This window comes from Nematolebias whitei, chromosome 12 (genome assembly GCF_014905685.2).
Source record: "Nematolebias whitei isolate Nwh7 chromosome 12, NemWhi1, whole genome shotgun sequence".
NCBI lineage: Eukaryota > Metazoa > Chordata > Actinopteri > Cyprinodontiformes > Rivulidae > Nematolebias > Nematolebias whitei.
Window position 1 is genome coordinate 22,242,711 of NC_056509.1, and position 27,799 is coordinate 22,270,509.

General features: G+C 40.7%; 1 protein-coding gene across 1 annotated transcript; it reads left to right on the forward strand.

Annotated features, from left to right (window-relative positions):
• Nucleotides 1-3,513: 3,513 nt before the first annotated feature.
• On the forward strand, nucleotides 3,514-27,635 carry LOC119418452 (serine palmitoyltransferase 2). The gene is made up of 12 exons (XM_037685737.1): nucleotides 3,514-4,081; nucleotides 6,838-7,032; nucleotides 9,396-9,550; nucleotides 10,679-10,827; nucleotides 12,411-12,535; nucleotides 13,946-14,039; nucleotides 14,495-14,600; nucleotides 16,760-16,979; nucleotides 17,363-17,489; nucleotides 24,333-24,468; nucleotides 24,650-24,779; nucleotides 25,297-27,635. The coding sequence occupies exons 1-12, from the start codon at nucleotides 3,800-3,802 to the stop codon at nucleotides 25,408-25,410; spliced, it is 1,833 nt and encodes a 610-aa protein (XP_037541665.1). The 5' UTR covers nucleotides 3,514-3,799; the 3' UTR covers nucleotides 25,411-27,635.
• The last annotated feature ends 164 nt before the right edge of the window (nucleotides 27,636-27,799 follow it).

A 27,799-nucleotide genomic window follows, 5' to 3' on the forward strand; every position in this document is an offset into this window, starting at 1 on the left:
GTATATGTATATATATGTATATGTATATATATGTGAAGAGAGAGAGAGATTTAAACTTGTAAAGGTAAAGTACCTCTGATCCTCTGCATTTTTATATAATAATGTATTTCACATTTAAGATTTATATCAAATTTATATTTAATAGTTTTGTTATCATTATTATGTTTAGCACCTAAAATATTTTCTTTAAAAAAAACAAAGTAAAATACCCTTTTTTTAAACTCCTGTTTAGTATCATCGTTTTGTTTTTTTTAAATTAATATTTACTTTCTTTTATGTTCTAACACAATTATCAGGGTATTTTTATTGATCAAGATTGTGCTTGTTTGTCTGTCAGCAAAATATCTCTTGAACCACTTGATTCCTTTAATTTTAGCAGCTGTGTGCCATTTGCTGAAGCATGTTAATGCTCAATAATCCAGGTAGAAAAATCTAACAAAGTTCAGTCAGGTCCTCTGGACGGTTTCTTTTTGTAGAAACGTTTCAACTTTCATCCAAAAAACTTCAACTTCTATGGATTATTGATTTTGAATCAGGATATTTTGAATCGTTGGACAAAACTGCTTCAAACAGGGGGGGGGGGGGGGGGGGAGACTACGGAAACCACCTGAGCACCATCAAACTGGTTAACCCACTATGTGAAGGTGCTATTTATAAGACTGAGTTTGTTGTGGCTCCTCGAACTGATGAAGTCTTTTGGATGAAAGATGAAACGTTTCAACAAGAAGAAACTGTGCAGAGGACCTGACTGAACTTTGTGAGGTCCCTCTGTGAGGAGCGCTGACGTAGCGGCTGTGAGTCTTTGAAATGAACTGCTCATCCGTTGAGTTTCTGTCTCTATCAGAGTGATGTGCTGTCATTGATAAGGTTCGCTGTAATGTCTGTGTCACTGAGAGCAGGTCTCTTTTCTTTCCTTCTTTCAGATTCTGTTAAAGCTGGTTCCTTATCAGCATCATCAGGTTGTGAATGGATCGGTGCTCTTAGCAGCCTTTGAGCACTATATGGTAAGAGCTGACCAGACTGCTGTTTCATTATCCAGAAGTCAAGGTTACAACCTTGAGAGGAGGGTTGAACATTGATTAGAGAATCAAATCACCTGATGTTATCTTCACCTCTTAATCAAGGATGTGACAACCATGAAACCCTGAGCTGCAAACCAGTCCACCACTGGCGTGACCTCCTCTGCCCAGCTCAGTCTGTCTGAGGCTCAACGGCACCGCATGGAGGGTGAAACTTGGTATTTTATAAATGGAAAATCTCCAATAAACAAATACTGTACATCCAAATAAAGTGGGAAGCGTTACACAGCTCCCGCTGAAGCACATGAGTCAGAGGGAAGACACGGCTACCAAACAGGAAGAGGAACCTGGAGTTCCATCACAACTCTGACGTAAATCCAGGAAACTATTGTTGTTGCAGTCGCTCTCCGCAGACGCCATCTGTTATCTGAGCACCAGAAATCTCAGCCCTGCACATTTTTTACTGATATGAACTTGATCAGGAAGTGAAAAACAGCAACAACAAAAAAAGAAAATTAAAATAAAGTGAAAGGCCTTAATCATGACCTGACTGAACTTTGTTGGATTTTCTACGTGGATTATTGAGCATGAACTTTGATGTTTTGAACCACCCTGGCTATGGCGAACCCCAGAAACCATCTTATGACAAGTAAACTGGTCGAACCACTATGTGAGTGTGCTGCTTGCGGGACTAAGTTTCTTGTGGCTCCTCGGGCTGATGAAGTCCTTTGGATGAAGGATGCAGTGTCTCAACAAAAAAAGAAACCATCCAGATGACCTGACTGAACTTTGTAGATTTTTTTTATTGAGCATGAACTTCGAAGGTCACAAGTAATTAAGCTTTTTTGTATTAATTTTAGGTTCTTCATGAAGTGTAAAGGGGCAGCATTTCTGCTTTCAAGTGATGGAAAAAGTAAAAGCAACGATGCAAAGGTTTTGTCATCTGAGTGTTTCTGGAAACAGACATGTGTTCTGAATACTGAATAAACTTAAGTTGGTAAAATAAAACATATATTGATTTTATGCTGACTGTAACAAAGTTTGGACATTTTTTACTCTGGGTTCAGAAACTTTTGAAAACATTTTGATCTCCTTTTTATTGTTTGAGTGTCGTCCGTTCTAACGGTCACTTCCATCCATTGTTTTGGATGTAGGTAGGAACCAGAACATTTTGCATCCTTCCAGTTCATGTTAGCAGCCGCACTAAGTTATGCTGATGCTTTGACAAAAGATTAGGTCGTCTTCTTGACTTGGGCTCTTGGCATGTTGGAGATAAAAGCATACCTTCACACAAATGTGATAAAACCCTCAACAGACCATTAACAGCTATAAATCTGTATTAGCTTGTTGTTGTTTATTCAAACATGAATTTTGGAAAAATTTACTACCGGTACTTCCTAATCGGAACTTTGAATTTTAAAATCTGCAGCATCTGCAACACTGAAAAGATTTTGCATCATCCTGACCCAGGTCAAAATGTGGAACAGACTGAAAGTTGGGATAAAACAATGTGCAAACATCAACCAGTTTAAAAACAAATAGAAAACCACCATTTTTATAGAGAAGCAGGGAATTAATGCCAATGTGTTGCATGAATTGTACTTTGTACTACTAGTGCTTAGTATTAGTTTAGCTTATTTCTTAGTTCATATCTTAGATCTTATAACTGATTTTCTTTACAATTTATACTTTTGTTGTATGTAACTGGGACCCTGTGTACACATTTTCGACAATAAAGAACCTTGACTTGAATGAAATGCAATTTTTTTCTCTTTATACAGTTTGGAACTTATATATAATAAGTTGGAGTAGGCGAACCTGTGATTGGAAGTTTGACTGTTCAATCCCCCGGGCTGACAACATCAAAATGTGGGTGGGAAAGAGTGAATCCATTCTTGCCTCCATCCTCATTTGCCCCACTCTGTGCCCTTGAGCAAGGCGCCCCCATCTGCTCCCACGGGCGCTCTAGAAAGCAGCTCTCTGCTCCACACAGAGGGCTGTGGTAGCTCAAGGGTCTGTGGTTATGTCGGGAAGGTTTTCCATTGTTAGAAACATGTCTTTGCGCGAACAATTCACCCTGAGGAAGGCAGCAGCTGGAAAATATATAAATATATACTTTTTATTAATGCCTATAGAAACCAGAAGCTTTGTTTGGTTGGTTTCCTAGCATTGCAGGGCATAACACATTTACAAAAATTGTGAACAGAATATTAAAGAGTGTGAAATGCTCATTAATTGTCACCATTTTAATAATTGTACAATATGTTTACTGCTCATAAAAAAATGCAATTATTATCTTTAAAGAAATCCGTTCACGATTTTTAGGACACAATTCCCTCAAATATACAGTAAAATGGATTGATTTTCACATATTGTATATTGCTTTGTGTGTTGTCTGTTGTTCTGTCTGTACATCACTTTGGTTGGCCTTGTAGCTGTTTTATGTGATCTATAAATAAAATGGTATATTTTCATTGAAACACTCTTTTCTACTGCATTTGCTTACTTTCCATTTATCAAGTTTCTATACCAGTGGAGAAGAAAGATACTACAGCATGAAGTTAATAATAAACATTAAATGGTAGTGCTCCATTTGTGCCACTTTTAATCCAATTAAAATCTGAGTTTCTTAGTTCATTTGAGAGCTTTTACTCAAGGGAGTTTCCCTTCCAAATATGGCGGACCCGTTGCCGTGGAGACAAGCCCAGCCTACTTAGGGGCGGGCTCTTCCGGGAGCTCGTGCAGTCTACTGTCTTATGACGTAAAATGAGTGGGCGTTAATGCCGTCCTCCTCTCTCCTCCTTGTCCCACCTCACGTTGTAACGTACAAAAGTAGAGCTGGTTCAATTCGTGTAATTTCCTGGCTACGGTCGTCGGACCAGAGAGCAGAACAAAAAAAAAAAAAAAAAAAAGAAATGACAGAAAGCTCTACGGCCAAGCTGCTAAACGGAGACGCCTGTCACCCGACGTCAAATGGAAAAAATCACGCGAGTAAAAATGGCTACGTGAAGAACCACTGTCTGTTCCAACAGTCACAGAAGTACCATCGCCTCGGAGCAAAGGTAAGGCCCGACCGCCCAGCGTTGGAGCGGACTTTGAATTAAATTACACGTACAGCATAATAATTTGTTTAACAGCGTCGGTTTACGAGTTTTTATTCATATTTCCCGTTCATATCGCGGCTAAACATTCTTGTGTGGGAGTGGTTTTCCTGAGCAGGCTGTCGGACTGAGAGCAGCTAAGGCGCGGCTACAAGTCAACAATTTAAATAGTTTTCAACTGTTTATCAGTTTTAAATCAGCTTCTAAATGTCTTTAACCTCCATATTGGTTTATAATGCCACCATATCATCACCTAAGTAATGTCATTAGCTTCTCCTTTTGACGAATTATTACATTTCTATCCTTTAAAATGTTAATTAAATGCCATATTTTACACTTTTCGCTGGGCAGGAGTGCGACCCAAAGGTCACCCTTTATGCTGTTTGTGACCATGAAACCTGATCAGGGATGGTTGTAGTGGTGACATTGTTTTTTCCTGTAACTTTACACCCTGTTGTTTCCATGCTCTGTGCGTGTTGGAGTTGGACAGGTCTCTGTTTACTGACTCTGGTGTGGGGGAAGAGGGACCAGTCTGCTGTTGTGCGAGCTAAAGGAGGTGTCTGTTCCCATGGAGAGGATGTGCTTTCACATGTCAGATTCTTTGGGACAACATTTGGCTTTAGGTGTGGTCCCTTACGGCTGGATTAAAAATCATAAACATAGGTGTGTATGATATGTGGAGGAGAGGCAGGGCACGTTTTATTTCTCCTCCCAGGCTTTTTGTCTCCAGTAGAAATTAAAGACATTAAAGAGAAGATTTCATAGTACAGCACGGAGTTGGTTTGAAAACCAAAAGGATTCATTAAATCGGGGCTATAATGGTAAATGGACTGTACTTTCTATCTTATCGAGACACTCGAAGCTCTTTACAACACAATCTGCGCCTCATTTACACATTCATGCAGCACTCTATAGATCTATACAACGCTAATTGAACAAATCATTCTAAAGAGACTAATCGGTGCTTTTTAGATCACATTCATACACCGATGGGACACACATTAGAGGCAATGATGGACTGCATGTGACTGCTGGTGGAATCGAACCCCCAACTCTTGCATTGGAGGACGACCGCTCTAACCACTCAGCCACAGCCGCCCCAATAATAATAATATGTGGCAGCGAAGCGAATTATTATTGTTTTATTTGACCAGAAATTAAAACTTCACATCTTGTCAGAGTAAACGCAACCATCAAGACAGTGCTGAGAAACTTTAATGTTAAAAATAAGAATTCATTCTACAAGCTAATTATTGTCCATGAACAAATCTGCATTTTGTGTCTTGTAGTTTGAATTTAACATGAACTTCTATTCAGAGACGATGTGTTTTTGGCCTAAACTGGCATTCTGTACGAGTGTCCACTATTTAAATTGTTTGGAGCTTTTGAACAATTTGAATCTGAAAATAATAAAAAAAAATACTGTCGTTGATTTTATAGTTTGAGGCATCTGTGTTGAAGTGACCAGATTGATGATCCAGTCGAAAAGGCCAAAATAAATAACCGCCATCTTTAAACAGTCTAATTTTCTTTTATTGTGTAAAATTTAAGTGCAAACACAATGTCAGGCTTTTATTTTACTGTCACACATTATGATGTCTCCAAACCGAGGTCGTTCAGGGAGCTGTTAACCACAGACGAGGTAATAATTGTTCATAACTTTCCCACAGAACCTATTTCAAAATGTCTGAAATATCTGTTTAAGCCTGGATCTTTGTCCTAAATCAGTTGTTTACTTTCTTCCCTTCTTGTTTAATACTTTAAAATGTTTAATTTGATCATATTTGGTACAATTTAAAGAGTTAAAAAGTCACATTTTTAGTTTAACAGTTACAAACTAGTCTCCCTTAATGCACGTCGTCTTCCACCTTGCACGCCAAAAAGCCAAAGATCTTTCAGGATCTGCGTCCTGTGTGTTGGGATGACTCTCGGCTACTACCACACCAAATTTCAGCTCAGTATCTGAGAAAGTGACCGAGCTATAGCCATTTTGCTGTTGTGGCGGCCATCTTGAATAGGATTGACTCCAAAAGTTAATCGGCTTGCTTCAGCTGCTTCGTTAAATTCCTCGTGTAATATTTTGTTAACAGACAGACGGTGATCTTTGCGCTGACGCAGCATTTGTCAGAGTGAACTTATTTGCTCACTTATTGTTTGTTGTCGACACGCACTTCCTCTGCGAGTTTCTCTTGTGTATACGGTGTAACACGATCATCCTCCAGCCAGGTGTGGAGCAAGCATGTGAAAAAAAGAGCAGCTTATGTAACTCATAACTGTACGGGGTGCACGTCCTCTCAGCCTCTGTGTACCAGGATTACAAAGATGTGAGAACTTGAAGCATCTTTAAATGCGCTTGATCGCAGTGGGAACGTTTGTTTCCATGCGAAGGGACCTGTTTGACTGACTCTGAACTCCACTTGCATTATTCTGTCCACAGCTCAGAGGTATTTCTAGGTGAAGCATGACCAGTCACATGAGGACGTTGCTAAGCTGCAGGGCAGAGCCTGTAACGAGTAACGGCACCCTCGATTAGAAGATCCCACAGTTTGCAGTTGAGGCTCGTTTGTTCCGTGCTGACATCACTTTTGTGCTGCCATTCATGAAACTCTGCTCTGATGACCATTTTACCACTCTTTAACGTCTTCCTGTTTGTAGAAAATCAGACTTCCTGTTGTAAACTGAGTTCACCAGGTGTTTTCACCTTCTTCTTGCCACAGAAGCAAAATGGGACGATTAACTCCAGCTTGTACAAGAAGCCCTACAAGGAGTCCTACGAGGAGACGCCTCTCCTGGTGGCCGTGCTCACCTACATGGGCTATGGCATCCTCACCATCTTCGGCTACCTCAGAGACTTCCTCCGCCACTGGAACATCGAGAAGTGCTACGTGGCTCGAGAGAGGGATGAGCAGAAGGTAGAGTGGTGTGTTCATGCATAAAGCTTCTAAAACACAGTGGCTGCTGTTGCATTTGAGGGAAGTAAAAAAAAAAAAAAGAATTATAGGTTAATGCATACATTAAAACGTACTTGAATCACTTTTTTACCGTTATTCAACTGATCACATTGTGGTTTTTCATTTTCTATTGCTAATACAACTTTTAAAAAGGACACGTTACAACATATGGACTGACCAGGAGCGCTGTGCTTTGACTCTTGGTTGCAGTACATTTCACAAATTAGTGCACTATTAGTGTTTAGCGTATTTCTTAGTTTATATCTTAGATTCTTATTACTGTTTCTTTTACAATTTATATTTTTGCTGTTGTTGGATGTAACTGGGACCCTGTGAACACAATTTTGTTCCACCTCATGTACCACATGTGATGCGAATGACAATGAAGAACCTTGAACAAAAACTAAAAAAGAAAATCCTCAGACAACAATAGGGTTTTGGCAAACAAGTAAGAAGTGTCAACCTTCTTTGGTGCCGTGCACTTCACAGTAGAAGCATCGTTCTAGATTGAAACGGGTCATAGACAGTTGGACTTCACATGACTGAACTGTAAGAGGAGAAAGCTTTTGGTTCTAACGTGTAAAAGTGTAACTTGCTATGCATCTACAGCGTTTGATGTTGGGGATTTGACGAGTTAAAACGATTCACCAGTTTCAGTTCTGTGAGTAAATTTTTGAGGTTGATGCAATGGAAGTCGATGAGAGTTGGTGTGCACACCCAGCACACCGCGGGTGATTCAGAGAAACTCTGTCCTTTAGAAATGAGACACCAGGTTATTGACAGAAGTGCCTATGGTTTGATGCCTAAACTGTATGACACATGTCAACTTTGTGCTTAAAAAAATGTTGATTTGCAGAAGTAAAGATAAAGTCTTAAAAGTCATGAAGTACACGTGTGTGTGTAAATGTCAGTTAGGGCTGGACGATGTGGGCAAAACTTTTGTCACAATATATTTCTTAACTTGGGTCGATAACGATAATTTGATATCGATATAAACAATGTGAAAGCCTCAGAAAAACTGTATAAACTGTACAAATAAATTCATGTTCTTCTTTTATTTGTATTTAGCCTTCAAAGAAATTTGAAATCACTGCCAAATGAATATAAAACTCTCAACTTTGTCTATTAATAGTTTTAACTTTAAACAACAATATAACCCATGCAGCAAACATCTGCTTCATGGGTTTCTACAGCTGGGGGTGTTTCAGGGACACGTTGGCTCAAACTTTTATTGAGCTTCATCTTCTGACTCAGCATATTCTGTCAGGTGGGACGAGTTCGATGTTCCCACCGCTAGTTGGAACGACTCTCCGTCATATTTTGCAGCACACTGACTGAAACCTGCTGTTTATCAGATCTTAGAAAGATGAACCACTTCCGACTAATGAGTCTTTCCTCTCATCAGTGATGTCATCTTTGTTCTCTTCGCTTGTGAAACCTTGTTCAGTCACATTCTGACGATCGTGGGAACTCATTTTGAAGTGAAAACTTAGCGCGTGTTGGAGATTAGCCTAGCCTGCTACCGCTAACGCCTTTTGGTCTCGAGCTCTGCGTAACATCTACGTCACCACGCACTGACGTAGTTGTTCGGGTTGAAACTGAAGCGCCGCTTCAACCTGAACAGAAAAAGAAATGTAATATCGAAATATCGAAAATGTGCTTAAAACTCATATCACCGTTCTTAAATAAAAGTATATCGCGACACATATCGATATTGAATTATTGTCCAGCTCTACTTGCAGTTGAGCATTTTTTAATGTGACTTACAGTTTTAGTTCAGTGACTGTTTGAGGCTTAATTTCTACTGTTTCTCTCTGCCTGTTTTATCGAGTGCTCTCAAGGAGTGGGACAAACGTGCGGTTACCATGGTGACCCTAATGAACCACTGGCAGCTGGCTTAACCTCTTTTTTGTCTTGTATCTTATTTTGCACTCCTTACATAGTTCATACGTCAATCTGTCAACATTTTATCAGCTTAGAACATTATAAAAGTAAATAAAATAAAAAAAGCATTTTAAAATAAAGTTGACATTTGTTCGCATTTCAGGCAGTAGCATCCTCAAACATTTCTTTAGAAAGCTCCTAACAGTGGTATTATTTGTACTTGTAGTAAGTTTTCTTATAAACATGTTCTTCTAAGTAGAACAGGGTTGGAGTTGCATTTTAGTCACATGAATCTGTTGATTGCACATTAAGCTGATTTGCACTTTCTATCTCATCCAGTTTATCTTTTGAAATCGTAAATACTGGCAGTTAAGTGGAACAAAAGATGATTACTTGTGTATGCTATCACAATGACATTTTAATGTTTTCTCTTTCTGCAGGATTTTGTCCCCCTCTATCAGGACTTTGAGAATTTTTACACCAGGAACCTGTATATGAGGATCCGAGATAACTGGAACCGGCCTATCTGCAGTGTCCCTGGTGCCAAGATGGACTTGGTAGAGAGAGTTACTTACAACTACAACTGGACGTTTGAGTAAGTTGTGACACTGTGCATGCAGTTTTTACATGCTCGTTCTGCGGTTGTTAACCACACCCTAAAGAAAGTGACAAAGCATTTCTGATGAGCCATGATTCAGACACTTGTCAGAATCATCTAAATGTGTCACATGGCCTTTACAAGTCAGAAATAAAACGAGACGTGGTTTGGCGTCATGTTCTTTATCTGTTTCAGGAGTTTATGAACATAATGTGACCGTACAATCGTAGCAGATATACAATCACGCATTCATGTGGTTTGATCATTTTTTCATTTCTTTGATAACCCCTGGATATCTCACCATATCACGGTTCACTTCTTGCAGCTTCCATGTATTGTGGGTTTTTAAAACTTGTTTTTTTTATATTGTGTACTGTACATTCACCTCATTATCAGCTTCATAGCCGAAGTGTTGAAGAGCATGAAGTGTTTATAAGAGAGTGGAACTGTCATGATTCACCACGCCCACCTGCTCCTCTGTGATCAACAGGATTCTTCTCACCTGGTGGTCATAACATTTAAGCGCTCACCTGTTCTCACTGACTCCCACCAGTCTTTTCAGAATAAAAGCTTATTGACTGCGCTCCGTGTCTTGTTGAAATTTCAGCTCCTCTGCTAAATTCATTACAGGGAAAGGTTAATAAGAGAGTGGTGAGGGTTTATAAATAGGGTTAATAGAAAAAAGGGTTAATAAATAAATAAAACGCTGCTACTTCGCAGATTATCACCTACCGTGGGGGGTCTCTGGAACGTAACCCCTGCGATAGGTGAGGGATCACTGTATATCTCCAGAAGTTCACAAAGTCCTGTAATAAAAGTTAAACCTGGGTAATACAAGTTTATTTTATTGACTTCTCGTAGAGCTGCTGAAATGAGTCACTTTTAAAAGAGGTGGGCAGAATTTATCAGTGTTTCTGTAAACGACTGATACCACTCTGCTTCATATCCTCTCTTGTTTATCACACTATGTGAAGTATGCAGTGAACTTCCTCTGTAAACTATTGTCTATTATCGCTGTAATGTTTGTGTTGGCAGGTGAAGCATTGATTTGATGTAATGAAAGAGGGAGTTAGGGCCCAACTATGCGCCCTTGTTTTCTATCTAACTTGTTTTTTTTCTCCTCAGACACACGGGGAAAGTGGTGAAGGGCGTCATCAACATGGGTTCATACAACTACCTCGGCTTCGCTGAGAACACTGGAGCTTGTTACGACGCTGCCGTCGAAGCTACGCATGCCTACGGAGTTGGAGTGGGAAGCACTCGCTGTGAGCTAGGTAAAGGTGGCACCTTTTCTTCAGATTGTTTTTTTTGTCAATCTTTCAATATTTAACAGATGGATAATGCAGTCTTTGAAGTTTAATATTTTGTTCACTGAATATTACAAAACACATTTATGTATTATATTCATGCTAATAAAGTGTACACACTAACCAGTTAAAAACAACTTATTAATCAGGCTACCTTAGCTTATATGCTAATTTAGCATTGAAGACTATTGAGAAGCTAACGTGATTAGCATAGTGTTTGTTACTGGAAATTTAAAAACGATTCAAATGTTTCAAAATCTACACGTAGTCGTGTCATGATGACTACCCATCACAGATTCTTCATGGTTCAGCAAAAAACAAGTGTTTAAAAACACGCAGCTTCACTTCAACTGGTTTTAACTACATGAAGCTACGGTAACTAGAGTTGCATTCACTCCCAAAAAATCCGACCCAGCCCGTAGCAATAAATTCTGAACCCCACCCGATGAATTAATAGTAATTACAGGTCCGAACCTGAAACCCCACCCCCAGACATTTTTAATTAAGCTTTGACTGCTTATAAAGTTATTAACGGTCGGTGGATGTGCGCGGCTGAGTAAAGGGGGCAGAAGATCGGAGTTGAGGTGTTTGTCCTTTCATGGCCGACACAGCGCATTAAATCCCTGCTTCTGCTGCATTCTGCATTATTCAGACATGGACCCTGCTCTGACATGTCAGATTTTTTTGGGATCTCACCTGTTTGGATCGTTGGCCGTGCACATCCGCTGAGTGCAGCTGAATCTTTTTTTTAAATTACACCACCACCTTCTAAAGGAAGATGTCTCATTTGTTTGAATGTCTTTCTTTACTTTAATCGAACTTAAAAAAATATAAATATATATTTTTACCTCATTCAAGGCCAGTTAGCGTGCGGTCAAACGGCCGCGTGCGGCAGGTCACGTATGGCAAGCCATGTTGCCATATAATTGGATTGTCAGCTGCGCGCGTCTGCTTATGCAATTAAAAAGCCCGACACCGGCCTGGCCCGTACATTAAGCACATTATCATGGCCCGGCCAGGTTCGGGTTAGAAATGGCAGCTCTAATGTGACTCAGATAGAACAAACAGCATCTTAAAGTGGCAGCACAGGTTAAAGGAAACGAAAAATGGATTTTACTACCTGCCCCTAATTAGCATGCAGTTTGAGTCTATAATTTATTACAATATTGTTTATAAAAAATGTGATGACTATATATAGTCCTTTTTATGAATTTAATAAAAGAAGTTATCTTACCAGCTGCTCTGCTTGTTCTTGTCAAACCAAACTCAAATTGCTGAGGACGACTGGATAAGTGTGATATAAATATTGTATCAATCGATTTCAAATGCACGTCCTTTTGAGCTCATCTGGTTTGGAGCAGTTCGAGTTTGACCAAAGCAAAGTCTTGTTTATTTTATGTGCACATTTTCCTTTTCGTCTAAAGCCAGGCTTGAGTTGGTCCTGTAGCTGAAGAGGATATTCTAAACTCATATTTTCTTTAGGGAGGCTGCGATTTAAAAAAGAATCCAGAGAAGTTGCTGTTGAACTCCCTGCTGTGATTGACTTGCAGGGAACCTGGACATTCACGAGGACTTGGAGCAGTTGGTCGCCAGGTTTCTGGGGGTTGAGTCAGCCATGGCCTTTGGAATGGGCTTTGCCACCAACTCCATGAACATTCCTGCTCTCACTGGAAAGGTGGGACCTTTTGTTCACTTCCTCTGTTTTGTTCTTCCCTCCTGAGCGTTGCGTAACTCTTCATTTGATCACTTCAAGTGTGTGCTTACCTTGAACTCGTGGAAAAAGTGAATTTGTTGCGATTGTTGTTGTGAGAGGCTTAGATGTGCGAGTGTACGATGTGAGCTGGAGAACACCTGATGGTGGGGAAACGATGTAAGTGAACAGAAAGCACAAAGATTTGAGTCACGGAGGTTCATAACCTCTCATGAATGTTCCCGCTCTGCTTATGACCTCATCATCATGGTACAAATGTTTTTTTTTGTGCAATAACCTCTTTGTTCTTCGGCCAGAAGAACTTGTGTAAACGGTGTGACTGGTCAGGTGAACGTGTGTGTGTTTTAAACATGTCAGTTGATGTGAATGCAATATTTCTGTAAAGTAAATGCACTGGAGGTGATCCCGCCTGCTGATGGTGAAAACAGTTCATTATGAAACTCTTGCTTTAGATTACACATGGCTTTTGTTGTAATCCTTGTTTTTTTTATTGTCTGGGTTATTCCGGTTCAGTTCTTTACACTCTTTAAATGGAAAGCCTAGCATTCCTTCAGGTAATGCATGTTGCCCACCTTCCTTCATGCCAGAGATTTAATTTATTAATCAGATTTAATCTTTAATCACGAGAAGAGATGGAGTTAGTGATCTGATCGGATTGTGTGTTGAGGAAGACTCTCAGCTACAAAACGCCAAGCTTCAGCCTAATATCTGCAAAACTGTCTTGAGTTATAGCCATGCTTGTGTTTTCTAAGTTTGATTAGCTATGGCAGCCATCTTGAATTGGATTAATTCCAAAATATATTGGGTTGTAAATATACATGCAATGATTACTTTCTGTGAGTTTCATTAAAATTGCATATGGTGTTTATGAGAAATTTTGCTAACAGACAAACCAACACAGACACAAGCAAAAACATAATCTTTTTTTTTTTTTTGCTTTCAGGATAAAAGCACATTTAAAATGTGATTTGGGTGCACGGTTTCAAAAGTGTCTATATTTGACTTTGTGATTTAAAAAAAAAAAAAAAAATTTTTTAACAATACAATAAAACCACTCATGCACAGTAGTTACTGCCCCGTGCACTTTGCTTAAACATTATAAAATCTGAACTCTATAAAATTCATAATCTTCTAGTGGGTTTAGAGCACGGGTAAGACGAAGACACTTCAGTGACTCTCAAAGAAAGGTGTGGCTGCAAATTTCTCCAAACAGAGACTTGATGTGAAATCCTGTTTTGTTTTGTTTTTTGCACAGAGCTCAAAAGGACAGATGTTCTTCTGTCTTCATGTGGAAACACATCTGTCTGCCTTAAAGCAGCAGCAGCAGCTCAGTTTGATCAGGACTTTGTTGTTTCCTGTTTTTTCTTCTTGCAGGGGTGTCTGATCTTAAGTGACGAGCTGAATCACGCGTCGCTGGTGCTAGGCGCTCGCCTGTCGGGCTCCACTATTCGAGTCTTCAGACACAACAGTGGGTGACGCATTTCAGAACTCCTTTATTAAGAGAATCAGAACTGTGGCTTTCAATGCACTCGAAGCATTTAGTAGCAATGTGCTCTTTGAACCTCCGTGACCCACTGTTCAAATTAGTTTCAGCAGTTTGTCTTTATTAAACACAGCCGGTCTCCCTTTATACGCCTTTACTTCCCTTCAAACTGTAATTTTTGTCTCTTGGAGGACGAGCTGCGCTGAAACATAATGCTTATCCAAACTACAGCAGCTTATTGAAATGGTTTCTGCGCTTTAACTAGCAGTTATAAAATATTTACATTCATTCATGAATAAAAAATATTTAAAAAAAACTCTCAGTAAATAAAGACGAAAAATGTATGTATGCAGATTAAACTCTGGTTTAGACGTGTTCTTTCTCTCCTGTTAAGTGTTTAAATGCTATAAGTGAGTTGTTGTTGTTTTTTGTCCTTGCAGATATGCAGAGTCTTGAGAAGCTGCTGAGAGATGCTATCGTGCACGGACAGCCCAGAACGCACAGGCCGTGGAAGAAAATCCTCATTGTTGTGGAGGGGATTTACAGGTAGGAGCAGCGGTCTGTGGGACTGTCCTGCACACGTGTGTGGAACGAAACTATGTACACAGGGTCCCAGTTACATCCAACAAAAATACAAATTGTGAAGAAAAACATAAGATCCCAATTATGAACGAAGAGTATACTACATTCACTAAACTAAGAATACACTAAGCACTAATGGTACAAAAACAATGCGCCAAAACAACAACAGCACGAACACGAGTCTGTGTGAGCAGATGAGGACGAATGAACACAGCAACATGAAGTAAATCAGCAGCATGAGATCAGCAGCACATCAACAACAAAGTGGCATTACAGTGATTTTTTTTTTTTTCTTCCTCGCAGTAATTTTAACAGTGATTTTCCTGGTTAGAGATTCTTGAGTCTTAACAGCCTCAGGGTAGAAACATGGGAGTCACGATGCAGCAGCACTAAAAGGAAGTCCTTTTCAGTGATTCCAGCTCATTGGAGTTCGGTGTGAGAACCTTTAAAAACCAGACTGACTGAAAACAAGTGATTCAAACAACAGGACCGGTCCACACTCTCTACGAATATTCACTATAATAATGTTTTCTTGTTTCCATCCTTGATTGTGCCAACTAATGAACATCTGGATGAGTGTGATGTTTTCTGATGGTAGTAACACCCCTTTCACTCTGGATAATGACCTCGTTGTACTCTTCTTAATCCATTAACACATAGAAAGTTTGAAAACATTCAGTGTAAAGGTTTCATAGGTTTTTAAGATGCTCTCCTGCATCCTTACTACACGCTATACTTCAGCAGAAGTTCCCTTGAAAGTCCCACTATTTCCAGCCACCATCACAGCGTGTCCCAGTACAATTTTCCTACTGCTTCAGGACGTAGATGACGTTTTGTCCAAAGCGATCAAGCCAGGACAGGTTAATGTTTCTAACTGAACCAATAATAATTGTGGTAACACTTTTCCTGCTTCCTCTTGCTGCACAACACACTGCAGTTTAAGGTAGTTTTACATCTTTTAAACACTTGTTGGGACAAGAAGATACATGCCATTTCTTGAGATGATCAATTTGCCTGTAGCTTTTAATTTCAGCCCAGAGCTGACCACTCGGATCAGATCTGCTTCATTTCTTGTCACAAGTTTGAAGTAACTCCTCGGTTTGAAACCAAAGTAATCGGCGACTTTGTTTTCTGTTTGGCCACAAACAACTGGTTTCCACAGTTGTTCAGAGGAACAAAAAAATCCCAGTCCGCTCCTCCCTTAAAAAATAAAATAAACTCTTAACGTCACATGCATGAATACATCATCAATCTCCAGTAGTTGTACTAATAAAGACCAGTGGAAAAGTTCCTGATTCATGCTCAATAATCCAGGTAGAAACTCCAACAAAGTTAAGTCGAGTCCTCTGGATGGTTTATTTTTGTTGAAACGTTTCGAAGAGGGGGTGCGGGGGAGAGGGCGGGCTACAGAAACCACCTGCGCACCATCAAACTGGTTGACCCACTATGTGAAGGTGCTATTTATAAGACTGAGTTTGTTGTGGCTCTTCGGACTGATGAAGTGTTTGAAACATTTCAACAAAATGAAACCGTCCAGAGGAACTGACTTGACTTTGTTGGACCGATGGGAAATGTTTAGCCCGTCACCCCCACCCTACTGTCCAAACTCAAAGTGCCGGGAAGGTCAGGGTCCAGCCCTGCGGCGTCATGGGTTATTAGGTGATGATGTACTGGCACTGACGTCTTCCCTGGCCACGGTGAATTGGAATAGAAACGTTTATTAATTTATTACAAATCCAATTAATTGCATATCATGGCCTGATTGGGGGGTGGGGGGGGGGGGTGCCTTTGCAGGGGCACGGTGCCCTGTTGAATAATGCTAGAGTCACTGAAGTCATATGAAAAACTACAATACATCTGAAAGAACCTGTCGGGTGCACTAATCCAGTATAATCTGGTTTGTCTCACTGAGGTTTCTGCAGCGAACTCCAACAGACCGTTATTGCTCTTGCACTTAAACTGTGCTAAGCAAAGGTCACCTTGCTGAAGTTCAGTTTAAATCTTTGGTGTCAGATTAAATACGTCTCCAACTTAATGATTCAATAGGAGTAAAATCAAGTGTTTGTATTTTGTTCAGGTTTGGTAATATTATTTCCGTTTGATTCCTTTGTTAAATTATAAAGTATGGAGGGGTCCATCGTCCGTCTGCCGGAGGTCGTAGCTCTGAAGAAGCGCTACAAGGCTTACCTGTACTTGGATGAAGCTCACAGTATCGGTGCCCTCGGGCCTAATGGGAAGGGAGTCGTGGACTACTTCGGCCTGGATCCCAACGACGTGGACATCATGATGGGAACGTTCACCAAGAGCTTCGGGGCTGCAGGCGGATACATCGGAGGCAAGAAGGTTGGTGACCTACTGATGGGGATAGATTTCTGGATCAGAGAGCAGAATATGAAACCTTTGAACCAGGAAAAGATGTTCTGAGTCCAATAAAAGAAGCACTTTCTCATCCTCAGGAGTCTGAGCAATTTCCCAGATCCTGCTCCGTCATTCAGTGTTGGGCAACACTGGTGACCAGTAATGGAAAACCCAGCTTCCTGTTTTCAGAGAGCAACTTTGTGCTCTTAATTTTTTGAGTGAAAGCAGAAGAGAACCAAAGCAAAACAGGAAATGAGAAACGTACAAATGCTCTTTTTGAGTTGATACATTGCGAGTAATGGAACACGTTATTACTCTGAAAATAACATAAAAAAACTCAACATATTTTAATCTGATTTATCCGTCAGGACCTGATCGACTACCTGCGCTGCCACTCCCACAGTGCCGTGTACGCCACCTCCATGCCCCCGCCTGTGGCTCAGCAGATCATTACTTCCATGAAGGTCATCATGGGAGAAGATGGGACCTCACTGGGTGGGTGTCAAAATATTAACGAGCCCTCTTTTCTTAGCAGAGTTTTCCTTGTTTTGTCCAATAATATTCTTTAATCCCAGTCCACCTGCTTGGATTCTCATGATCTATTTACTAAATGTTCTGTTTGTTTAGAGGCCGACACTATGCACAGACACTGGGGAGACCACTGTACAAGATAAATATAGTGTTAAAGATTTTTAATCAGATTTATTTTTTTTCTGTCACACATAATCCGTCTTTTATTCAACGTCAGGTGATTTTAAATTCAAGTTTTCAATTCGCTTTGTTTATATAGCGTCAAATCACAACAACGTTGTCTCAGGACACTGAACAGAAACATTCACACGCATCGGAAATCCAAGTCGTGAAGTTTATCCAAGGAAGCAGCAGACTCGTTGAATCTTCACTTCATCACACTCTCCCATCCTGAGCAAGCACAGTGGCAACAGTGGAAAGAAAAAACTCCTTTTTTAACAGGAAGAAACCTCCAGCACAACCAGGCTCAGAACGAGCAACTTATCTGCTTCGACCGGCTGTTTGAGAGGACAGGAAGGAGAGGCAAACACAGAGCGGCAGGTCCAGGTGTTGGTGCAGCTGCTGTTGTAAGAAAGACTAAAACATGTCGAGGATAGAAAAAAATTCAAAACAGGTGGAGTAGAGAGAGTAAAGACGGCAGCAGAGTGAAGTCCTCCAGAGTCTAAACCTGTAGAGCATAACTAAGGGACAGCTCAGGAAACCCAGGGCAACCCTAACTATAGGAGGTATCAAAGGAAAGACTTTATTTCAACCTTGATTCATACAGGTTAGTCTTGAGGACTCGTTTACAAGAGAAACCTGTTTTTAATAGAGAATGATGACAGCAGACGATCCTAAAAAGCATACAAATTGGAAAATAATAAATTAGATATATATATATATTTTTTTTTAAGGAACAGCTATAATGTAAAATACTAAAAACAGGAACATGTCTGCATTGGTTTTTACCATGAACTTAGCAGTTGTTTAAAGCCACTTAGAGAGGTCACGGTCGAGCGCTTCAGATCTTTTTGCAAAATGTTCCAGGAAACGGGAGTTGGTCTTAAGCCCAGTTCTTAAAACTGGACAATGTGTCAGCCTCATGGACAGAAACTGAAAGTTGGTTCCACAAGAGAGGAGCCTGATAACTGAAAGCTCTGCCTCCCGTTCTAATTTTGGACACTCTAGGAGCCACAAGTAAACCTGCAGTCTGAGAGCGAAGTGCTCTGTTGGGAAAATAGATCGATAGAATCAATAAAAATTGATGGCTGCAGTGTGCAATACCTTTGTTTGTTTGTTTTGTTTGTTTTGGGGGGTGGGGATTTTTTTCAGCAAAGGACTTGATGAACAAAAGTTCATTTTATGGACAAAATGAATATTTTGCTTCAAAACCGGTAATGAACCGGGGACTGGGGATTTAGCCACTTTTGTGACACCACAGCCTCTCCTTATCAGCTCAGCACGGCCGCTCAATCAAATGTCTTGTTTAGTGGTTCAGCTCAATAAGGTAATTTTTGCTGCAGCTATTTGACTTGGCCACAAGATGGCAGTACAGACCAGATTTTAGATTTAGGCGTGTTGCTGACTCTGCCTAATGAACTGCCAAATTTCTGATCATTTCAGCTCACAGTGTCTCCACCTTGTGTGCATGATGTGGCTCTGTGCTTCCAGTACACGTAGTTTCACTGTTGGCGAATGAAGTAAAACTTATAGTTGTGAAGCTTAAAATATCTAAAATGTTGTAATGTTGCACCTTTCAGTAAATTAATGAACCCAGTATTTCAATGTGTCAGATTTTAAGCTCTTCGTTCAAACGTGGGCAGGAGTGGACAGCTTCCACACTTTATCACTTTCACATGTGCACTCCTGTTTTTTTGTTTTTTTCTCGCAGTGTGCGCAAACGGCACGGACCAGAGACTGAACTCTGCTGGACTCCTCTGTGCACACAAACAAACGACACCGTCGTGTTGCTCTTTCAGAGAAGCGAGTCTTTCCAGAGTTTGATTGATTGGTGTTTCGCTGCGTCCGAGCCGTTTGGTTGATAGCTACAAGAAAAACAACTTGCGGGGTAACCTTTGGAGTGCAGCCTTTGTAGCGTGCCGTCGTCTCCTCATTTCCGAGAAGAGCGGGCCAGACTAGCTGACCTTGCAGCCGGGGATATTAGCCTGACAAGTTTCCCTTGTAGAAGAGTAACAGTGACAGTATGATTGGTTGCAGCCCGTTCGAGCCTTTGAAGAAGCAGATGCTGACACAAAGTCAAAGTGACAGTTGAGCTGCCTGTTAAGCGTTTGTTTTTCTTTTGTGTTGCTAAGGAAAGGACACCAGACATGCCTGACTCAAACTCAAAAGTATCAAAGCACTAAACGATGGAGACGCGAAAGGAACACCAAAAATCGTGCGAAAAGCAAAGCTCCTCTTGGCCACTGTGATTTAGTGGGTGCCAAGAATACCTGTGGATCTCTCCTCTGTGGAAACTATGTGTGGGTAAATATAATGCCGGGGTTTGTTGTGTCTCACGTTGCTTTGAAGCCGCGTTGTTCGGCCTCCCGTTTCCGTGCACAGATGTGTGCTGCTGTTGGAACTTTGCAGCTCGTAGTTATTTGTTTGGTTAAGATGCTATCTTGTGCTTTGACCGAGGATCCAGGGAGGGAATCCAGAGCGTGCATGAGACTGACATGTGACGACTGACGTCTGTTTAGTTTCAGCCCGTGTTGACCTTCAGCTAAAGGAATTCTCTTACTGTTTCAAGACTTTCCCCCAACAGGACACTGTAAAAGACACCATACTGTCTTTTGAGTTTGACTTTTTTAATGACGTGGCCTTGGACAGAGCTCCTTTTTTGATTTGGACACACTTTACTAAAAAAAGCAAACTCGTATAATGTGGAAAAAATCTTTTGAGTTTCATGTAGAATTAGCAACTAAAACACCTCTGTTTGTTGTTACTTTGACTTCTTCCAGCATAACGAGATTCCACTGGAATGTTGTATCACCGACCTCTATGCACTAATAGGAGTCATAAAAGTGTTGCTTGTTCCAGTCAAACAATTGCAGCATGGGCTTAAAGAAGACGCCATTTTTTTTCTAGAAGCTGACATCAATAAAAACTGGCTTTTTAAACAACGATGTCCGATGAAGGAGGCTAATGGCGTGGCCTTCGACAGAGCTCCTCTTGGATTCCCCTAACAGTTTTGACTTCTGTGTGCTAAAAAGCAGACTAAAGAGGAACCTTATTTATAGTCGGGGGTGGGGTTGGTGGGGACTCACTAATGCGCTCTTGTTACGATCTGGCTATTATTCTGTTTAAGTCAAGGTTTCCAATCTGCTACTTGTGCTGCTGCTTTGGAAAAACAAACATCAAAACATGCAGCTCGATCAGCAGTGAAACCTGATGACTTAAGAGCAATGCTCTGAACAACATGCTCACACAAATTGTGAGAAATGTCTACGTTCACAACTGTTGGATTTTGACAAAAGATATAAATATACTGTGTTTGAACCCGACTGATATGAAAAAATTGGCTATCGTCAATACCGATAATGTGAGGGGGAGGCTCATGCTGATAACCGATATAATGGCTGACTTTTTTTTTTTTTTTTTGCTTTGTCCACCCCCAAGAATCTACTGTAAGTAAACAGCAACTTTCAAACCTGTTTGAACACTTGAAGTATTGAAACGGTCTTCCTAACATCCGTTCACATTTTTTATCCTCTGCTATTCACCATAAATTTATCAAGTGTGTTACATAAATATAAATTAAACAAAAACACCTTCCCTGTTCATTGTGTAAACGGTCACGTACGGTGAAAGTCTTATTAGTATTGACCGCAGCAGAGTGTATTTTCTTTTCTTTGCAGAGAAGTAAAAATTTCAGACAAAAAGCATTTAATTGAAGACGACAAATATAAAGTTACTAACAGGTATATTTAACCTCTACATTAGATTTATTGTTCTGGATAAAGTTTTACAGGCAATAGCCTTTGTATGCTAGGTTATCTAAACGTTAGCTCGCTAACTTGAGAGGCACATAGTTGATGACAAGCAGCTTGGAGGATTGAAGATAATATATTATTGTTTTTTTGTTTTTTTACAGATCTGTTAAAATAAACTTGGCATGCTCTATTCATTAAAACACACTACACAGTATTTACAAACCAGATTCCAAAAAAGTTGGGACACTAAACAAATTGTGAATAAAAACTGAATGCAATGATGTGGAGGTGCCAACATTTAATATTTTATTCAGAATAGAACACAAATCACAGATCGAAAGTTTAATCTGAGTAAATGTAACATTTTAAAGGAAAAATATGTTGATTCAAAATTTCACAGTGTCAACAAATCCCAAAAACGTTTGGACAAGTAGCAATAAATGGCTGGAAAAAGGAAATTGAGCATATAACGAACAGCTGGAAGACCAATTAACACTAATTAGGTCAATTGACAACATGATTGGATATAAAAAGAGCTTCTCAGAGTGTCAGTGTCTCTCAGAAGCCAAGATGGTAAGAGGATCACCAATTCCACCATTGTTGCACAGAAATATAGTGCAGCAATACCAGAATGGTGTTACCCAGCGTAAAATAGCAAAGACTTTTAAGTTATCATCATGAACCGTGCATAACATCATCAAAAGATTCAGAGAATCTGGAACAATTGCTGTGCGGAAGGGTCGTAAAACTACTGGATGCTCGTGATCTCCGGGCCCTTAAACATCACTGCACCTCAAACAGGAATGCCACTGTCAAGGAAATAACAGCATAGGCTCAGGAATACTTCCAGAAAGCATTGTCAGTGAACACAATCCACCGTGCCATCTGCCGTTGCCAGCTGAAACTCTACAGTGCAAAGAGGAAGCCATTTCTAAGCAAGCTCCACAAGCTCAGACGTTTGCACTGGGCCAGGGGTCATTTAAAATGGAGTGTGGCAAAATGGAAGACTGTTCTGTGGTCAGATGAGTCACGATTTGAAGTTCTTTATGGAACACTGGGACGCCATGTCATCCGGACCAGAGAGGACAAGGATAGCCCAAGTTGTCATCAACTGTTCAGAAGCCTGCATCACTGATGGTATGGGGCTGCATGAGCGCTTGTGGCATGGGCAGCTTGCATGTCTGGAAAGGCACCATTAATGCAGAGAACTATGCTCAGGTTCTAGAACAACATATGCTCCCATCTAGACGTCATCTCTTTCAGGGAAGACCCTGCATTTTTCAACACGATAATGCCAGACCACATTCTGCAGCAATCACAACATCATGGCTACGTAGGAGAAGGATCCGGGTACTGAAATGGCCAGCCTGCAGTCCAGATCTTTCACCTATAGAGAACATTTGGCGCATCATAAAGAGGAAGGTGCGACAAAGAAGGCCCAAGCCGATTGAACAGTTAGAGGCCTGTATTAGACATGAATGGGAGAGCATTCCTATTTCTAAACTTGAGAAACTGGTCTCCTCTGTCCCCAGACGTCTGTTGAGTGTTGTAAGAAGAAGGGGGGATGCCACACAGTGGTAAAAATGAACTTGTCCCAACTTTTTTGGGATTTGTTGACGCCATGAAATTTGGAAACAACAGATTTTTCCCTTAAAATGATGCATTCTCTCAGTTTAAACTTTTGATCTGTGATTTGTGTTCTATTCTGAATAAAATATTAGATGTTGGCACGTCCACATCATTGCATTCAGTTTTTATTCACAATTTGTTTAGTGTCACAACTTTTTTGGAATCCGGTTTGTAGTTGTTCCCTGCTTTGGGGCAATGACTTGAACGTAGTCTTCATGCGTCCTCTGCTGGATACATTGTACAACTACAGCTGGTTCACAAGGATGAAAATTATATCGCGCATGATGGGACAATATCACAGATATGTCCACAAACTTCTATATTGGTCTAAAATAGCTGCCCTATCGATCTATCGGCCGGGCTCTAATTTGTTTCATGCTATCGTAATTAGTTTTATGCATTTTGATTTTTTTTGAAGGTTTAACCATCAAACATTCTACACAAATTTGAGTTTTCTAAAATTTCTTTTTTTTTTTTTTTCAAGTAAGCTCTTCCTTTTTCCACAAACTTTACATTTCTTACAGTTTGCACATCAAAATAGTCATTTTTGTTTTGTTTTTTCACACAGTGCGTCTCTTTTTCTAAAGGTCTTTGGTTTTCTCTGAAATTCCCCCAAACTCTCATTGATTTCCAATAAATGTGAGCTCTGAATTATTATATTCAAGACTTGGTGTATGGTCTAATCAGCTCATCATATTTCTCATATAAAACACCTCAGAGACGCAGTAATTGATTGGTGTGATGACTCGTAGTTTTTGCACCGTGACTCTTTATTCAAGTTATTTGTCATATGCAGCTTAACACAGGGCTAACAGTGCAATGAAATGCTTAGGATGAGAAGAACCGATTGGACTCGCTCAAAAATCAAAGCACAAACCAACAAGTAAATACAAAAAGCATGCGATAAGGCTACACAAAAAATAGTAGTGAAAAAGTAATAATTACAATGTTTGAGGCTTTGCTCCGCACGTTTCATGATGCGTGATTTTAAAGAGTGAGAGACACAGGTGTGTGGTTACCATGGTGACATGGATGCGCTACTGGCAGCAGCTTTAACATTTCATTGGAGCATGGACTTTTTCTACTTCTACAATTATACATCAACATTTTGTGAGCTTAGTTTCTTACAGAAATAAGTCCTAAAGTCTTATTGGGCTTTAGGGAAACAAGATGTGTGCTGGGCTTCTGAGCAGCAGCACTCTTTTAAAGTTGGTATTTTCTAATCTAAAAGAGGTCCTTTCTGTTTGTTTGTTTGTTTGTTTCCCAGGTGCTGATCGCCTCAAACAGCTCTCAGAAAACACTAAGTACTTCCGCAGAAAGCTTCGTGAAATGGGCTTCATCATCTACGGCAATGACGACTCGCCCGTCGCCCCCCTCATGCTCTACATGCCTGCCAAAATCGGGTACGAGATTTGTTTTGAACATCTGGTGAAACGAGCTCCTCCTGGAAGGACGTCGGAGCGCGTCCTTTAACTTTGTTTCCTAAGTTAAAGCGTATTTAACGTTCAAACCCATCAGGCGATGGACGGCGGGAGAGTTTGGATAACCTCTGGCTTTTCTGATTTCGTCTCTTGTCGTTTTCAGGGCTTTTGGCCGAGAGATGATGAAGAGGAACATTGGCACGGTGGTCGTCGGCTTCCCTGCAACGCCCATCATCGAGTCGAGAGCTCGTTTCTGCATCTCGGCCGCTCACACCCGAGAGATGCTCGACACTGTAAGTCATGTTTGCGTCATCGCTGGATCAAATTCAAGGGATGTTTCGACAGACTGGTGTCTGCCAGAAGGCTGCCTTTCATCCACCATTGAGTTTCTGAATGAAGGCTACCAGTCCGTTTTTAATAAAGCACCTAGAACATGGAGCTGTCTTGAAAGATTGCTGCACGCTGCCAGCTGCTCTGTTTCTTCATTTATCTTGGCGAGGAGCACGTCAGCACCATTTGTTATAGTCCGTTTAAAGAGCATCAGCCTGCTTTTGTAGAGCACACGGAGGAGACGCTCCCCCCCGTCTTTTCTCAAACTGGAATTAAAAAAAAAAAGAGAGAAAGGTAAATTGTTTCCAGGTGTCCTGCAGTGTGTTGCAATGCTGATACAGCCTCTGGTAGGAAAATGGTTCTGTTGAGGTTTTTTTTTTTTTCACCTCTTCATGTCAGAAATCTGCACTTGGTATTAACCGAAACAAATCAAGTCTCCTTGAATTCAGACGAACGTCACTCTCCTCGTTTCTGTTCCAGGCTCTGGAGGCCATCGGTGAAGTGGGCGACCTGCTGCAGCTGAAGTACTCCAGACGGGAGCAACCTGGTCCCTCCCTGGGATGGATGTCTGAGGAGAGCCTCCTTCAGGACTGATCACCTTCTTACCTCACTCTTCCTCTGCTTCCAGTTTTTAAATGCCTGATAATACCCGTTGTTTTTTTTGTTTTTGTTTGTTTTTGTCTTTATTTTCCAGTGAGCCAGTCTCACCACTTAGCTGCTTTGTCGTTTTATTTGAGATTCTCGTCCACTCACTCGTGCTCAGGCTGGCAGCTGATTCACTCGTACCCTGGCAGGATGTTTGTGTTGTTACAAACTGTTTCCAGGGCATTTACCCCGTTTCACTCGTCCTGCGTTTTATTTGTGCAATAATACCCCATATCCACAAAAGTAGTTGGCAAAAGCTCTGCTTTGAGTTTCTGCTGGGTGCACAGTCGAGGAAGAAAATGTAAATATTATTTATCACCACGTTTCACGTCGCCTTAGGGAAGCATCCCAAACCTTGAGGTCAGATGAGTTCTTCACGGGGCGAGCGCTCGCTCTGCATCTGCCCCATTAGTTCCTTCCCACTCACTTTTACTTGAACAGAGTATATAGATTATTGGGTTCTTTTCCAAACCAAAAGATGTATATGTACAGATATATTTTCTACCAGTTATTTTAAATGCGAAACAGATGTCCCCTTTATCCCAAATAATAAAAAGTATGTGTAACAGGTAAAGAATTCCAGGGAGCAAGACCGACAAATATTTTTTTACTGCTCATTTTCTAGAAACAGTTTCAGCCTAATTTTACTGTTTACACCTGCGTTTGAACGTTTTGAGCCTAGCGTCTTTAATATTTTTATAATTTAATGAGCTACATGTGCGATTACCCCCCTCCCCCGTCCCTTGCTCCTCACTGAAGTGCTTTTATGTAAATGGTTCTAACTTGGATCTGTATGGATGACGATGCTCCTCCCATCTGATTTTACAGATTGATTTATTTAAGATGTTTAGTTGTACTTGAGCTAGCTATATATTTTTAACAAACCGTTACCTGAACGGCAGCTCCACATGTGCTCTGGTAGAGTTTTCATGCGTCTCGATTTCAGTGCTGCACCACTGACGGGCTTTTTAAAGCTTAGATGACGTGGGCAGGAAGGTTAGCCGAACGATTTCAATAGAAACTTAGCACAAACTGTAAGAAAATCGGTGTTTGTTGGAAGAACGCTTCTTGGCAGTAAATGTTATACAGTTGGAAAGCTTGTTTGTTTCTCCGTAAATGGTGCCGTACTTGTGAGGAAAACAGTGGCAGAGTTGAGGATGTGCGTCGCACCAAAAAACAAATGTTTCCAAACATTTTATTTTGCAGAACAGCCGGTTCTACGGTCGACTCCTGTTCGGCGTTGTCGGATTAGATGGTTGAAATTCTAAAAACGAGACACACAGGCAGTTAGGCGGTTTGTTCATTGACCTGAGTGGCATGCGGAAGAACCATACACAGCCACATCAACAGCTTGTTCCCACTGCTGTGGGATGGCATCTAGTTCTTGTAAGTCAGTTCATGTGGTTGTGTTGGTCACTGTGACAAACTTCTGCCCAAGCTGATCCCGCAGGTGTTGAGGTCAGGACTGAGAGGCCGCTCCATCCTCTCCGCTCGTGTTTGGTGCCAGACGGTGGAGGTGCTGGATTGCCAGCGCCTGTGATACCAGAGTAGGCTGTTTGGAATTGGTGGAGGAGGTTTGAAAAGTTTTCTGTGGGCGCAAGGCATTCATTTTCCAAACAAATGTCACCATTTCTGGGGAAATAAATCGTGTGCGATTTATTGTAAAGAAGACGACAAATGAATCCACAAAACACAACTTTTCTTAGTTTTGTGTTTATATTCTTTAAATATATTTTTCTCATAACTGAAGGTGTGAAGATGACCTCCCATATCGACTGCTCTTTCTTATCGTTTGGCTCTTCCGTACGTCAGACGTGGGATTTGAGTGTTTTATGTTCTCATTAGTATTGTAAGCTTGAGGTCCGGCAATAGATTTGTTCAAATTCACAATGATGAAATAACCAAAAAGACAAACGGGAGCCATGTTTTGTTTTTGACTTTATGTTCTCTTTACTTGCGTTCAACCTGTGACACATTTCAACGTCTTTTATGATTTGGTAAATTGCTCTTGTAAGTATCAAATGTGGAAAACGTGACGGATCTGCATGCGTTCCTCAGGAAAATGCTCTGACAAAAGAATTTCTTCTCGTCAAAGTTTCCTCTCAAGCCGACTGCAGAAGCATGCGGTATGTTAAGTCCCAACATTTCTGCCCGTAGAAGCAAAAAAAAAAAAAGTAATTACAAACAGCAACGTGCCTGTTGTTCTCCGCCAGGTTTCCCCTTCATTGAAACTGCAGATTGATCTGGGGAGATTGTTCGATTGCAGCGTTTGCAGCTCTTTGGATCAAAGCTACAAACGCTGCATTCAGCTCCTGAGCTGCCACAGATCTGCTGCTTC